The following is a 15,860-nucleotide window of genomic DNA, read 5'->3' as shown; positions in this document are numbered from 1 at the left end:
CAAGACACAGTGCTCTAGTGTAAATGTCAGAGACTATGCGGTTCCTTTCCCCTTGTCCTGGGGTTTTGTTTGGCGTTTATGCTTGGGGTTGTGATGGCTGGGATGGAGAGGGATGAAGGATGGGGTGGCGGATACACGGACAGGGCTTTCAGTACCACAGGTCTGTATGTTCGGGTGTCGTGGACATGCAGGCTGAGGTCTTGAAGATTTCCACTTTAGAGCTCAAAGGAAGGAGCCTCTCAAGGACCCACCTCACTTACAATTCCTCTCAGCCTTCAACAGCCCTCCCCTCACACACAGGAGTTATCATCTTTGGAGATGCCTGGAGGTGGCGACTGCATTATTTAGAATTATCTTCAGACTTGAATATAATTAGCGCAGTTACTGACTTAGTGTGATGGACTTCGGGGCTAATTTAGAGAGAAAATCAGGAGCAGGACTCTCCGTGGGCTTGCCTGGACTGGAGGACCGGCGACATTCAAAATGTGATTTCACTGGGTAATTTGCCCTACCACCTCAGGGGACTTGAGACCACAGGAAGCCAGAACATTCGATGAACAGATACGAGCAAAGGAGAAAACAAACCAAGAGACTTGAGACAGCACAGTCTGCTCCAGGCACTGATACCCCTCCATGTGCAGTAACAAAGAGCCTGAAGACTTGGGATAAAGAGACGTTTCCAGGACTTACTGGGGCCGCTGCACAGGGCCAGCATTAATGGAGATTTCCAAGGGACGTGAGTGGTTCAGCAAAGCTCTGCTCCGTCTACAGGGCCATTCCCGTAGCAGATGGGGTTTAGACTGTGCCTGTGGTGTTGTGAAAGTCACATCCTAACTATCTGTGGCACCCATCCCTTCCCATCAAAGAGACTGAGCATCTGGAATGCACAAGTTTGGATAGCAGTCCACAACATGGTCCAGCCTGTGACTGCGTCAACCAGGTCTCAGCAGGAAGTAGATGGCAAACAAGGATGATTCTAGATTTAGTAAAGAGATGATTACAAAGGGGTGGGTGTATTGGTGTGTGTGGGAATTGCAAGGCTGACACATATCTCAGGGTTAATAAAAGTGGAGCAATCAGTTGTGGTGGTGCACACCCTTAATCCCAGCACTCGGGAGGCAGATCTCTGTGAGTTCAAGGCCAACCTGATCTACAGAGCTACACAGAGAAAACTTGTCTTGAAAAAGCGGGGTGAGAAAAACAGAATTGAGCATCCTTGCTACCAGAGACTGGAAAGTACCAGTGGAGAGAGAAGACCCTAAAACTGAAACTGAGGACTAGAGAGTGCTGTGTGCAGAGGGATGCCTTACAGAGACGGACCTTTTAGAAGGTGGAAGAAGGCTGACTTCCGGGGAATAGGTCAAGGTGCATGGAGGATCTGAGATGTGTTAGGACAGACTCGAAGTCATCACACTGACCCTCGAACACTGAGCAGAGCAGGCAAGCTGTAGAAGTCAGGAGCTGCTCATAACCATAACACATGAACTTGACAGCTATTGCTTGCCCAGGATGGTCTTTGTCTGGGACTCTTTATCTTTTGCATGGCCATGCTCTGTATTGAGTCTGCTCAAAGCCACCTGGAGCAAACTTGAAAACCCAGTCAAGACAACCCAAGAGCCTTTGTCTATAGGGTCATCAACACAGAGATCAGTTCTGATTTCCAGCCCTACCTTGGACGTGGGACTCAGCCCACAAAGGTCATTGCTGATGCACACCCCACCCCAACACTGCCCCCGTTCAGACTTCCAAAGACTGGCTAACATGGAAACCACAGACCTGAAGCTATTGTGGACAAATTCCCAATCTTGTGGCTTTTGTCAAAACAGCAAAAAAGACAATACTATGGTTTAAGAAAAAGGAAAGCATAGTAACCCAGAAGCAAAAAGGACTTCGTGGGGCTGAAGAGAAGTTCAGCATGTACGACAGTTTGCTGCTCCTCCAGGGGACCTGGGTTCAGCTCCTAACACCTCTGTGGATCATAACTAACTTTCCATAACTCCAGTTCCGGGGGATCTGATGCCCTCCTCTGAGCTCTACAAGCACTAAACATACATGCAGTACACAGACATGTATGCAGGTCAAATACTAACACACATATAATAAAAATAAGTCATTATTAGAGGACTTTATTTTAAAATTATTGTGAACTAATTAGAGTCAAAGAGCAATACATACACACACGTGCATGCACACACACATATACATATATAAAATAATTCATGTCCCACATGCATCTGTATTTCTCTCTCATTTATTAAGCTGTGGAGGATGAATTAGATGCTTTCCTTTGCTTTACCCCAGTACTTAGTTTGGTTTATTCATATTACTTATTATGGGTGTTTTTGGGAGATCCTAGTTAGCAATCCTGACTCCATTACAACCACTAACAGCACTTTCTCACCTCTGGGGGCAATAAATAAAGACAAGACACAGTCCAGAGAGGACCCTTGGTGCAAAGGGGATGAAATGCAAATTAACTGTAAGCACACTTAGAAAGAGGAACAGTAGTGAAGAGGGAAGGAATGAAAGAGGAAGGGAAAAGAACAAGAAAAAGACCTCTGAATAAAATGGGACACTCAAACCTGCTTGTCAGCGTCATTTTCCTGACGCTATCCGAGGTCAGAGAAGCCAGAGATCGAGGGCCACCCAAGAGGGAACACATTTCAACACCAGTACCTGAAGGTGAGCTTGCTGCAGGTTGCGGGGTTGTCATTGATGTCTTCCACAGTGAAGGTTATCTGGATACGGTTCTCCTGACCCCCAGAGGGTCTGTCCCTCACCAGAACCTCCAGAGAAACGATGGGATTCTGTCTCAGTTCGCCTGCATCTCGATCTAGCCTTTGGGCCACTTGGATTGTCCCAGTCACTAAGAAGGCAGAGGTTAGAGGTCAAATGAAGGACAAAGGCACAAGGAACATGGGGAGCACAGGAATGACGGTTCTAGAATGATGGCTGGTTTACCCTGGGGATAGCGCTGTACAGACAAGTCTCTCTGTAAAAGGATGTGTGCTTCTCTTTGACATTATTGGACACCTGACCTGACCCTGCTGTCCAGGGTTGAGCCCTGGGTACAGCACTGTCCACAGCTGACTGAACAGGTGGGTAACTGACTTCAATTATTGGAGAATCTGTTGCTAAGAAACACACTTTGAGAAGGAGTGAGGCTACCGCTGGAGCTACAAGTGAAAGCCCAGATCCTTGGGGCAGCGCTGGCTCACATCCCTCCTCTGCCCTGATCACTTGACTCCTTCTGATGAGATGTGTCTCCCCTCTCCTCTACTCCCCTGTTCTCTTTTCTTCTTCTCCTTCTTTCCCCAGTTTCATGCTTAGCTTGATTTGCTTTCATTTTTATTACTTAGAACCAGTTTTAATGTAAATATTCAAAAAAAGGGGGAGGCGAGACTTTAGCTCTGAGGCAGAGTGTCAGCCTGGAATGGAAAGCGCCCTTGGTTCAATCCCCAGCACTACTGTGTGTCTGCTGTGTGTGTGTGTGTGTGTGTGTGTGTGTGTACGCACACGTGCGTGCATGCGTGGGTGTGTGCGTGCTTGTAAAGGTTAATTTTTGCAACACTGGAGTGAACAGAATTTTCACCTAAGATCATCTATCACTACACTCTTAGCTCTGTGAGGTTGTCAATATCAAAAGCCTTCAGAAGTTTCCAGACATAGATCCCAGGTGCAGGCTTTGCACACTCATCACCAGGCTCAGACTAGGTGTACTCAAAAGCTCATAGGACCAGTGACACCTGGTCTGGGATAGTCTGATGCTGGTTTCCACAAAGGCATTATTTAAAGTGAAGTCCAAAGGTCTGATGTGGCCTGGATTTATGGAGATGGGTTTGTATAGTGGCTAAGAGGACAGACTCTAGAATCATCTGGCGTGGACTTCCAAGTCCTTCTGTGAGCTGGGGCTCTTGGGAAAACTCACTGAACCTGTCTGTCTAGGTCTCTCTCAAGCCCTTGGTTTTCCTTTGTTAGTGCATTGGGTTATGTAAGTGCCTGGGAAGGATATGTGCAGCTGCTCAGCATAACGTCTGGTGAGGACAAAGTCTTAGGAAGGTGGCTGTTCCAGAGGAGAGGAAGCTCATGTTCTGCGCAAGGCTGCTCGTGCGGGAACACGAGCGCCCACGATCTACCAAGCTGATCTAGAGAGACTTTGTCCAGTGCACCATCATTAGCCACATGAAGCTGTTTAACCCCCAAATGAGGCCAGTCTGGACTGAGATGTGCTTCAAGTATAAAATACGCAAGCTTCCAAACAAAATAATATAAGCTATCTCAATTGATTTTAAATATCAGTCATGCTGCAATTACAATATTTTGGATCTAAAGAGTGATTTTATTTTATTATTTATTTATTTACTTGTTTATTTTTCAGTTTTTCAAGACAGGGTTTTTCTCTGTAGCTCTGGAGCCTGTCCTGGAACTTACTCTGTAGACGAGGCTGTTCCAGAACTCACAGAGATCTGCCTGCCTTTGCTTCCCGAGTGCTGGGATTGAAGGCGTGCACCACCACTGTCTGGCTGTAATTTCATTTTTTAATGCAACTACTGAAGACATTGACATTGCACATCTGCCGTTACTTTATTTCAGTTAAGTCCATACCACTCTGCATCCTTAGAAATGTGTGCACAGGGCAGGAGATCAAGCATCTTTACAGGCGCCTTCCAGGGAGTGATGGGGCTCACACAGAGCACCCTGAAATCTGAGGTAACAGGAGAAGCAGGGGGGCCTCTCTACCCTCATTCTGTCCTCCCCAAGAGAAAGCTATCAGGCCTTCACTCGAGAGATTTGCCCAGAGATTGGTAAGCGTCACCATCTAGAAGGGCAGAGACATCGAACACCAGCTTTAGACACTTGGTCCCCCATAATCATAATAATAATCATAATTACTCCTTTACTTTCTCATCAAATGGTATAGAAATGCAATTTTCCAGACAGGACTAGTGGTTAATGTCTGTAACTCCAGTAAACAAGAAGCTTAAGCAGGAGGATTGCCCTGAGTTGATTCATAGCAAATTATAGCTCAGACAGAGTTGCATACCACTTGCAGGAAAAAAAAAAAAGGCACTGTGCAGTGGTGGCACATACCTTTAAATCTCAGCACTAAGGCAGATCTCTGAGTTCAAGGCCAGCCTGGTCCACAGAGCGAGTTCTAGGACAGCCAGGGCTACACAGAGAAACCTCGTCTCAAAATAAACAAAAAAATATAAAATACATTTCCCTTGTATCCCTTAGTCTTCATTTCCACATAGATGGAGATATATAAATTCTATTTATAGGGATTTCAATCTTAATCTTAATGGCAGTGAAGAAAAAAAATTCACCCCCCTCCATAAAGGTGACAGGTGACCCAGCTGTTCACAGTCAGCCCTGCTCAGGCGCCACGATCTTGGCTGGTTGCCTTTCATCTATCCTTTCCCTGACAACGAAGGCTGAACCTGGAGAGAACGGCAGGCCACGTGCCAGTGAGGAAGACAGCATTGCCAACCACTCCAGCAGCTGCATTAGCCGCTACGGGATAGGATGCTGTGGATGACTCACGCTGGTCTATGACAAAGTAGCTGCTGACGGTAGTGATGCTGTAGAGGAGGTGGCCAGGAACGCCCTCGTCATCAGGATCCTCTGCCGTGATGTTTGCCACGATGGTTCCTGGACGCACTTCCTCTGGGATGGAGTACTCTCTCCTTGGGCTGGAACAAAAAAACACTGCAGACGTGGCTAATTTGCAGGGGAAAGGGGAGGGTGCGGACTGGGCTGTAGGTATTTTGGGGTGTGCTAAATATAGCACCGCATTGCTTGAGTGGCATCAACATGCAGAGAACACAGCCACTGAAAGGAGGGTGACTGGCGTCTGTATTTCCAAAGATCACATCCTTGAAGGTGCAGAGGCGTGCCAGGCTGCTGCTTCTGCGGCAATTTACACGGGCACAGCCACTGACGACCTGCCTGACGCCTTCTATCTTTAACACCCCCTCACATAAAGATACAGCCACGCAGTCAGCGTCTCTCCTCCCCGTTTGTCTGGATCCTTTTAAAGAACCCATCCGGATGCGACGTTCAGGACCGCAGGTTTCCCCACTGCGCATGACTCTACCCTGGGGAATCTACCCCCGTGGAACCTGCTTCCTATTCTAGCATCTCCGATTTTTGTTTATTTCTTCTTCTTTTGCCCGCGGATACAACATTTCCACACCGAACGTGGGCATCTTTCCAGGTGGCACTCATCCCCAGGTTAGCTCTCTCAACTGAGGCGCCCCTGGCAGTCACACATGGCACTGTTCCCGAAGGGTTACTGTGTATAATAGAACTCCAAGGGCCCAACGTACCCACGTTTCTCAGACCCCCATGCGTTTGTAAAAGGCCAGTAGTGAGATCATTTCAGTGTGGCAGAGCCCTGTTTCCTAAGGTGCCATTTCCCTTTGTGGTCCCTCCTTGAAGCCAGACCTCGTCTCAGCTCTAAATGCTGCTCTCTCAGGTCGAGGGCTCTGACCACTCTGCTGCCCCCACCTCACCACAGCTATCCCACAGGGTGGACCAGAGGAAGCAGACACAAGACAGAGCCTGGGGCTGAACTCAAGAGAAGCAGAAACAATCTGAACCCAGGCCTTCATCTTAGCGTACCCCATGGGCTATTCCCCAAGACCTGGGCTCAAACAGCATCCATGGGGGGGGTGGTCTCCCACCACGTACCCCATTGTTGGGGAGGAGTAAGCTTGTTTTGCCTAAGAAGTCACTCCAGTGTGCGGGCCTCCCTGTCTGGTGTCCCACTGAGTGAGCCCTTGTGGCCTCTTTCTCACTTGCCATCTCCCTTCTCAGAGTGTGAGACAGAAGTAGGCAGAGGCAGAGGAGCCAGGGGCAGCAGGGACCAGAGATAAAGCCAGATGAGAGAGGTGGCCTTGTCTTCTAGAGCTGACGGAACTCTGTCTCTAATGCAGGATGTTTTCTCTTCTATCCACTCGACTGGGTCTAGTAACTTCCCAGCTAGGGTTATAAAGGTACTTGGTGGTTTGAAGGATAAAATGTACCCCATCGTTTCTGGCACTTGAATATTTACTCCCTAGTTGCTGCTTTGGGGGGAGGCTTAAGAGGTGTGGCATTGCTGGAGGAAGTCTGTCACTGGGGGTAAGCTTTGAGGTTCCAAAGACTCCCCCTTCCCAGTTTGAGCTCCGCTTCCCCATTGAGGTACAGATGTGAGCGCTAAGCTGTTGCTCTACCCGCTGGGGTCCTGTTTCCCTGCAGCGATGGTGATGCAGTCTGATCCTCTGACAGTTTGGGGGACTGTCAGCCCCCCAAACACCCTCCCTTGTGTGAGTAGCCTGGGCCATGGTGTTTTATCACAGTCGCAGAAAAGGCAATAAAGATACTCGCCGCCTGCAAAGCCTTGTCCTGGGCTCTCTACGTTACTCCCGGCACCAGCGATGCCAGCATCACCAGTGAGCTCACTGGAAATGCAGGACCCAGAGCCCCAGAGACCGGAGGGTCCACTGAGACAGACAGGGGTGTGCACGCACTCCCCAGGGTCAGAGGTAACAGTGAGTCCCAGGCTGCCTAGGACAGACAGAAGACACCACGGGAGGAATCTGCCCTCACTCCCATCTTTGACTCCTTCTAGGCAGTCGTTCTGGACCTGTATGTGTGTGGGGGGGGGTAGGGAGGAGATTATATTTAGACACATCTTTTGGTTGTCACAACTTGGGGAGGGAACTGTTCTTCCCATGTTGAAGATGCTTCTAAACAAACTCCATCGTGTGAGACAGCCCTGCCACCGAGAAGCATCTGGTTCAAGTCGGGCTGTGAGCTTAAACCCTGCTCGATGACTCTACAGTTCTACAGTTCATGCTGGCTGTGCCAGGTTCTTATGAAAGAAACAGGGCTGGCTGCTGGGGAGAGCGCCTCATTGCCCTGACAGCAAGTGAGGCAGAAAATAAAGTTTTAGTATTTGATCTAAGATTTATGTCTATAAAGAATATTATCCATCAAAAAGCTCTGATTTCAGTCTCCCAAAATAGAGAGGAACTGGAGAGATGGCCCAGTGGTTAAGAGCACTGATTGCTCTTCCAAAGGTCCTGAGTTCAATTCCCAGCACCCACATGGTGGCTCACACCATCTGGAATGAGACCTGGTGCCGTCCTCTGGCCTGCAGGCAGAACACTGTATACGTAATAAATGAATCTTTAAAAATAACCAGAAAGGATAAACATGATTATCATTCACATCCCCACTCAGCTCCGCTCTACACCTGAGGGCCAGAGCTCAGGACCACAGTGGGTGGGTAATCACGTTCTCTGTGTGATCGGGTAACCTCCTCCCTGTGAATGAGCACCCTAGACATCATTGCCTGGCTGGCACCCATTACAAGAGGACAAGCAGCTACAAAGGAATCAGCAGAGGGAGGAAGAGCTACTTGCCGACATGTAGAATAAAGTGCTCTGCCGCTTGTAATTGAACAGCCTGAGCAAAATGAGGCAGTGTCCTGCCCCACCCCACTTCTGGAGTGCAGGCTCCTGCAGACACACCTTGACGCCATCCATGAACATGAAGCAAACCAACTCAGAGCTGACTCTGGTCCAGCTCTCAAATCACAAGTGAGAACCGGAGTCCGAAGGTGCCTCTGGTGGTCAGTTCCCCTCTCTGCTAAACAGCTTATTGCTGTATTTCAGAAGACATGGTTCAAAGCAGATTCGCACCAGAGATTACTGTGTGCTCCTCATTTGTGCTGTGGGGACTATTTCCGGCCATAGGGGTGCCAACCCCATAGCTACCACCTTCCTAGATCTTTCTCAACCTACTGGTGTCTATTTCTAGGCCAACCCATCTGTAGAAATGCTCTGGACCCAGCTCCAGGAACTGCTGAGAGCATCCCAAGGACGACTACTTGTTGCTGCAGCCGCTGAACCACAGCTGGAGCCAGTGGGGCAACAGAAGCGTCTCCACTGTGCTGGGTTTGCAAAGGGGCGTGAAGTTAGCCTGCACGCACAGTACCCTTAAGACCTCCCAGTCTTAAAACATGTTTGGTTTTGTGTCTGCTTGCATGTTCTAATGCATGCAGTACACGTGCATACGGAAGCCAGAGAACATCCTTGGATGTTGTTCCTCAAGGCTGTCCACTTGTTTTCTTATTTGAGACAGGGCCTTTCACCAAGGAGGCTTGGCTGGTTGGCCAGTGAACCCCAGGTTTATCTGTCTCTGTCTCCCCAACACTGGGGTTGTAAGTGTGTAAGCACACCTGGCTTTTCTGCGTGGGTTCTAGGGATTGAACACAGTGAGCACTTTATGTATGGAACCTACTTTCCAGTCCTCTTAAAATACGTTTGCAAGTGCTCCACCTTGCTATAATGCTTGTGGCTGTTTCAAATATTTTCATTCTATCATATACATATATAACATAAATATGTAAATATACAGAAATAGGTAAATGCAATGATTAAATATATATGATTAAAATATATAATACATAATATATTGTATGTAATAATAAATGTTATATAAGTATATATGTATATGTGTATATATTGGTTATTTTTGAGACAGGGTTTCTCTATGTAGCCCTGGCTGTCTTGGAACTCACTCTGTAGACCAGGCTGACCTCAAACTCACAGAGATCTGCCTGCCTCTGTCTCCGGAGTGCTGGGATTAAAGGCATACACCACCACTGGCCAGCTATTTTTAATAGTTTCAAAGGTCTATTTTATTACGCATATGTCTATGTGTGTGTGTGTGTGTGTGTGTGTGTGTGTGTGTAAACACGTGAGTGCAGGCGCCGGAGAAGGCTGGAAGAGAGTATTGGATCCCCTGGGACTGAAGTAATGGACCAGTGTGAGCTGCCCAGGGCAGGTGCTGGGTACGGAGAAACAGATTCTAGACCTCCGTAAGAGCAATACGTCCTCTTAACCGCTGCGCCACCTTTCCAGCTCTAGTTTTGCTTTCAATGGAAAAATGATAACTGTGCCCTGCCTTTGGGTTTGGAGAGTAGCTTGTGCTGTGATTTGTTCGCAGCCGTTAATGCTGCTGACCTCCGAGCACACGATGGCGCTGTTTCCCTGTGGCTGGGGCCTGTGCCCACAGGGTAGCAGAGAGCAAGGCGGCTCTGCAGGGCATCTGCCGCCTCTAATTCCCCTCTCACCTTCCCGAATCCCCACGTGCAGCAGGCCCCTGCTGCATGAAATGTGGGTGCCACAGCCAGGTGTCTTTCTGGGCTCACCAAGCCAAGAAGAAACTGCCACGCCAGCGGGCTTATGATACCATCATGGGCCTCTAGGTTCTATTATTGACACGGGGCATGCTATTAACCAAGCCTTGTATTCATCTTCTGCGTTTGTACACGGACTCAGAGGGAGCACTATGCTCAGCCGCTGCTCCTCTTTCCACCATGCCCGCAGTCCCATGGTGCATGTGAATAAATGTGGGGGGTCAGGAGGTGTGGCGAGCAAAGAGGGAACAGGGGGCCAAGGGGCATGAAGGACCCTGGAGAGTTCTATGTCTCGTCTCTCCCCTCTAGGCCAGAGCAAAGCACATCTCTCGGCGTGTCTCAGACAGCTATGGCAGCAGACTCTCTGAGCCCTGTCCTCTGGCCCTCGGGCCTACCTGGTAAAGCGTGGGATCTCGTCGTTGATGTTCACAATGGTCACCCGGAGCGTTGTGGAGGCGGTCAGGTTCCAGCTGTCTCTCACTCCCACGAGGAGACTGAAGCTGTCAGGGGAACATTCCGAGTGCAAGAGACAGGCTTGCTGAGACAGCCACAGGGGAAGCAAACGCAGTGGAAGGAGCGGAGGCGAGCGGCGCCCCCTCTCCAGCCGCCTGCTTCTTAGGCACCTTCAAAGGCTACCGGGCTGCCTTCCAGTTCTGGCCACGGGTCTCACTCCCTCATTCCTCAGTCTGGAGTCAAAGCCAGCCAAGTCATATTCTCCGCATTACAACGTCCGTGCAATGGACCTGTTCTACTCTCCAGGAATTGAGGCTCACATTTTAACTCGGGCCTCCCTACACTAGACAAAAGCTCCACCACAGAGCCACACCCTATCCTCAACAACCACTCTCGTTCTCTTGGCTAGTCTAGCTGGGAGCCTCCCCTGGCTTTCCCAAGGCCTGTGGCTTCCACCTCAGAGCCTGACTTCTCGTCATACTTTCTGACTATCGGTGGTCCAGATGCTGCCCTCCCGACCCTGTGCCCCCAGCTCTGGGCATGCCCTCCCCTACACCATGGTTTTGGCCCTGCTGAAGCTGAGGTCCTAGCTGCACCCCAGGCTGCGTGGGGACCCGCCAACCTTGTGTTTGTATCTGGCTATTCCCTTATTTTTCCTTGAGTTACACACAGTCATTCTCCAGGGAAGGTAGTTGGAAAGGTTTACCTCTTGTGTCCTGCTTCAAAGTCCAGTTCTGTGGTAGAGAAGAGGGTGCCGTCTGCAGACACCCTGAAGTTTTTTGAAGGAGAGATGAGGAAATACTGCAAAACAAGGGAAAGTCCGATGTGTGTCAGCACACCCTCATCTGGCACGTTTGGTCTACACAATGCTGCGGACGGTCCAGGCAGATGTCTAGATTAACGGTTCTGAGATGTCCTGGTTGCTGAGGAGCAAGGTCTTTAGATGCAAATCTGGTAGGAACCCTGGCTCTGATGGACTCCCTAAAGGGCTGTCCCAACTATTGAACGTCTGTCGAAGGGCAGCTGCTAGCTCTCACCTCCCTCTCCATGTCTCTGTCATCTTACTTCTGCTGACCTTGGCTCTGACACTGTGCCTTTACTTATCAACACTTGTTGAATTAGGAGCAGCGAGGCTGCGTCCCCGGCACCCGGCCGCCCGCATGGCTAGCTTATGCCCAGAAATAATTACACAGAAACTGTATTCTTTCAAACACTGCCTGGCCCATTATCTGTAGCCTCTTATTGGCTAGCTCTTACATATTGTTCTAACCCATTTCTAATATTCTGTGTAGCCCACGAGCTGGCTTACCAGGGAGGATCTTAACCTGCCTCTGTCTGGAGCGGGAGAATCATGGCGACTCCTCACTCAGCTTCTTTCTCCCAGAATTCTCTTCTGTATACTCCGCCTACCTAATTTTCTATCCAATAAAATGGGCCAAGGCAGTTTCTTTATTAATAAGAAACCACTCCCACATCAAACACTACTTAAACACACTACCCCACGTTAGAGACTAGGACCCTGCCACCATGAATGCATTCCTGTGCTTATCCTTGAAGGAGCTGATGATCAGAAACTTGAAGATCATTCATTGAAATGACAGAAGGGAAGAGAGAGACCATTGTAACTTGGGGATGTGGGAGACAGCAGGACTTAAGAGTTGGGGGATACGCTGTTCTTAAACTTTACCCTGGGTACAAGACCACTGATAAAAATAAGCTTTCCTTATCTTTGGGAAGTTGAAGGCCTTTGTTGTTTTTCATACCCGTGCCCAATGCCACTCTCTTGACAGTTGGCTGTCACACCCATGAAGTCTGATAGAAACATGCAGGCTCATGTAGAACCCACTAAGGTCCAGCCCGCAGGAAGACCATGGCTATATTCCTCTGCAGGTGGTCATCAAGATGGCTTCCTTGCTTGGAGTATGGAGTCAAGGAAGCAAGAGAACGGGATGCAGAAGAAGGGCTAGGGACATCTTCTCACCCTCCCACTGCCAGTCACCCAGGGACCACACCGATGGCTCCATGCTTTGCCATCAGGAGGACTGAACGAGAAAGCACATTGTTAAGCCTGAAGGGCAACAAGAACACGGTTCATATCCCTTTACTGCAAAGGGCTCACGGGGTAAAAGGTTTCACTTTTGCTTGCCAAGATGAGAGGTGGTGTATCCCCAAGGCCTTAGATGAGAGAGCCAGCTAACCAGTGGAGGGTTTGGAACCAGAACCACAGCCCCCAAAGCCTAGGATCAAAGACACACAGCCAATGTCTCCAACCAAAGACGTGGTGTGTGGCTGCTGCAGAGTTCCTAGGGCCAGAGAAGAGTGGCCAGAAAAATAGATTAGAGTCTCCTTTGGAGCCAATATGGAATCTTTAAACAAAGTCTGAGAGGCGTTTACTTTCTGTTTGTTGTGCAATAATCTCTTTCTAGTTGTAGTGAATATACGTTTACACAAAAATTGGGGAAGACATAAAAACATTAAAAAGTGACGAACTGAAATCCCCATGTGATTTCTCATCATTTGGATGGATTCATTCCTGGTCTTTCTGTGCAAACACACACTTTCTAAAACCTCAAGATGATGTGCTAATCCAATGGCAGTTCTTATTTCCGTCTTGAGCGTTTCCTCATAGCCTTGTGTCTCCTGTCAACTGTTTAGCTTCTGAGTCCAGAAGAGATCAAGTGTGGTCGGTGTGAGTTGCCCACAGATCCATGCCGTCACACTGATCGACCAGCCTCGTTAGCTAACGACAGCGCAGTATTTTAGACACGGGGTTTACTTAACAACAACCTCTTAGTGTTCATTTATGGGTCTCCTGCCCAGTTTTAAGAGGAGACAGTTGGGCATTGCCTGTGAGCTCTCCTCTGTGACCTTCTCTCAGGACTACATCCCCTGTCCCTTATAGACACACCTTTGCAAGCCCCTGCCATAGCTCCAGTTCTTTGCCTGAGCAGCAACAGGTTGGGTTGTAAGCTGCTCACACGCAGAGCAATCCTGTGTCTTTGGGCTGAGTCCTCCCTGCAGGAAGGTCTCCTGTATCAGTAACCAGAGGCTCAAGCTGGGCGCGATAGAAGAACAAGGTTTTAGGGACTCGTGGAGACCTTTACTATAAGCACCAGAGCCAGGGGCTCTCTGTGTGCGTCTTGTAAGGCTCTGGGAGACAAATCTACTTATCTGGTTCTAAGCAGAGGGAATCTTGGGATACAGCCATGGCAGATAGACTGAGGGATTCCAAGAGAGGGCAATAGGGGCAATGATAGGAACCAAAATCTCTCAGACACAGTTGGGATATAAAAGTCACACACTCGGATTGTAAATTATGGATGAGATTCTGGAAGAGGTCTTCTGGATTTGACTCCTGGCTCCACCATTCCCTGTAAGTTTGTGCAGGATAACAGCAACAGAGCCTGCATGGAGGAAACTTCAGGATGTCTGTCTTAGTCCCTGTTCTCTTGCTGTGAAGAGACACCATGACCAAGTCAAGTCATCATGTGAACAAGGCCCTGACTTTAATTCCCAGCTCTGCAGCACCTTAAAAAAATGGAGTAACAGAAACTGCCTCACGTGGGCATTCAGAGAGTCTTTGTTAAGTATCCAAAGACTTCCAATCTCTCTCTGACAAGAGACCAACCAACAATCCCTTCTCTGGAAAATCCTAAACAAGTGGAGTACCGTGTTCTGTGCCTGTAATCCCCGCACTTGTGAGGTAGAGCCGGGGGCATGGCCACAGATTCCGGGGCAGCCTGCAATACAAAATGAGACCCTATCTCAAAAAGTCAGTCATGGTAGCCTCAAAAATCTTAAAACAACAATATCGGGCAAAACATTTTGTGAGTCTGTTTAAGAAGCAATGGTATATTTGTCAGTGAGATCTTGAGTTCAGCCTACGGTCTCAGTAACTGCTGTAGGAAAGAAAAAGCCAAAGAAACAGCAACGGGTAGAACCGGTTTGGGAAGCAAACACTGAGGGCGTGAGAATTGTCTTCATTTCTATTACGCTGCTTTCCTGGAATCCAATCTTTACATATATGTGAACATGTGTACAATTGGTGCTAAGCTAATTTCTTCTCCTTCCATCTCCTCGCTTTGTTCATGCACACACAGTTTCGTTCTCAGAAAAGAGATAATATCCGTAGACTAGAAACATTGTGTCAGGTGGCCCCTTGCCAGCGACTCAGTAAGGCTTTCTCTAAAACCTGGCATCCTTGCCTCCTTTTTAAAGGCTTGTTTAATCAAAGCTCTCCCCTGATATTCATTCTTGGAAAACAGAAACTAAATAGAATGAAAAGGCACCGCAGCCCCCTCTGCCCCAGTCCTGGCTGAGGAAAGTTCTGAGTAATCAGATCAATTCAGCTAACGAATGCTCGTTAGACAAGCTCTCTGCTTCCCACAGTCCTGTTTGAGGGCTCCCGGTGGTTCCTGTTTGCCCTTGGTCACAAAAGCTTCCTTTTGGAAGACACGGGCCCATCCTTTCTCCCATTCACTCTGCAGAGTGCTTTTCGTATAGGCAGAGGGAAGATGAAGGGGCCCAGTTTGCAGAAATGTCAGCTCCCTGGGGGCCAGCAACCTCCCCTTGGCTTCTTTCTACAGTATGGCAGAAGCTGGCAATATAACCTTGGTGTCTTCCACAGCCATTCCTAGCCATCCTACAAAAATCAATGCGAATTCAGCCTTCTGTCCTAGAGAACAGGGCATCCATCCCACAGGGAGCCAGTTTCCAGAGGGAAGCGAGAACCCACGTTCTCCCAAGTCCAGGGGGCCCAAAGATATTTCAAGCCTGAATTCAGGACCCTGTAGCCTCACCCAGAGAAGAAGCTCCCACACAGACCAGAATCTCCCATTCAGGCTATGGTGGTTAGAAGTACAACGCAGTGTGTCAGTTAGATTTCTCTGTTCAAGCTGAATCTTTTGAAACAAACAAACATTCCTACCAATTCCTCTTTCTCTTTTTTCCTATGCTACTCCCATCCAGCCCTGGGGGTGGTAGGTGGTGGTGTCGGGGAGGGAGGGAGAAGGAAGGAAGCCTTGACAGAAGGGAAAAGACCAATAAAAAGCTGCTTACTATAGCCTACCCTGGCTTCTGCCTGTGTGGAAGAGCTAAGTGTGTATGGCATCACTTAAATGTTTTGAAGAGACATGGACAAGTTTGTGTATTGGGAGTTCTGTAGCTGTTTTTTTTTTTTTTTTTTTTTTTTTTTTTTTTTTTTTTTTTTTTTTTG

The 15,860-nt window shown here is 48.6% G+C and overlaps 1 protein-coding gene across 4 annotated transcripts in view; it reads right to left on the bottom strand.

Moving 5' to 3' along the window:
* The window catches only part of Cdhr3 (cadherin related family member 3), a 58,478-nt gene that overhangs the window by 26,964 nt on the left and 15,654 nt on the right, over positions 1-15,860 (bottom strand). For all 4 annotated transcript variants that reach the window (XR_007588779.1, XR_007588780.1, XM_050122333.1 and 1 more), the window contains exons 5-8: positions 11,352-11,446; positions 10,588-10,692; positions 5,545-5,693; positions 2,677-2,866 (exon numbers count right to left, since the gene is read on the bottom strand). Coding sequence is in view for 2 of the 4 variants with exons in the window: in XM_050122333.1 (XP_049978290.1) it covers positions 2,677-2,866; positions 5,545-5,693; positions 10,588-10,692; positions 11,352-11,446 (539 nt within the window). In the remaining 2 variants the exon portion in view is untranslated. The remainder of the gene's footprint in view (positions 1-2,676; positions 2,867-5,544; positions 5,694-10,587; positions 10,693-11,351; positions 11,447-15,860) is intronic.

This window comes from Alexandromys fortis, unplaced genomic scaffold (genome assembly GCF_014885135.2).
Source record: "Alexandromys fortis isolate MF-2015 unplaced genomic scaffold, M_Fortis_MF-2015_v1.1 scaffold_201, whole genome shotgun sequence".
Taxonomy (NCBI): domain Eukaryota; kingdom Metazoa; phylum Chordata; class Mammalia; order Rodentia; family Cricetidae; genus Alexandromys; species Alexandromys fortis.
This window is presented reverse-complemented; position numbering and strand designations above follow the sequence as displayed.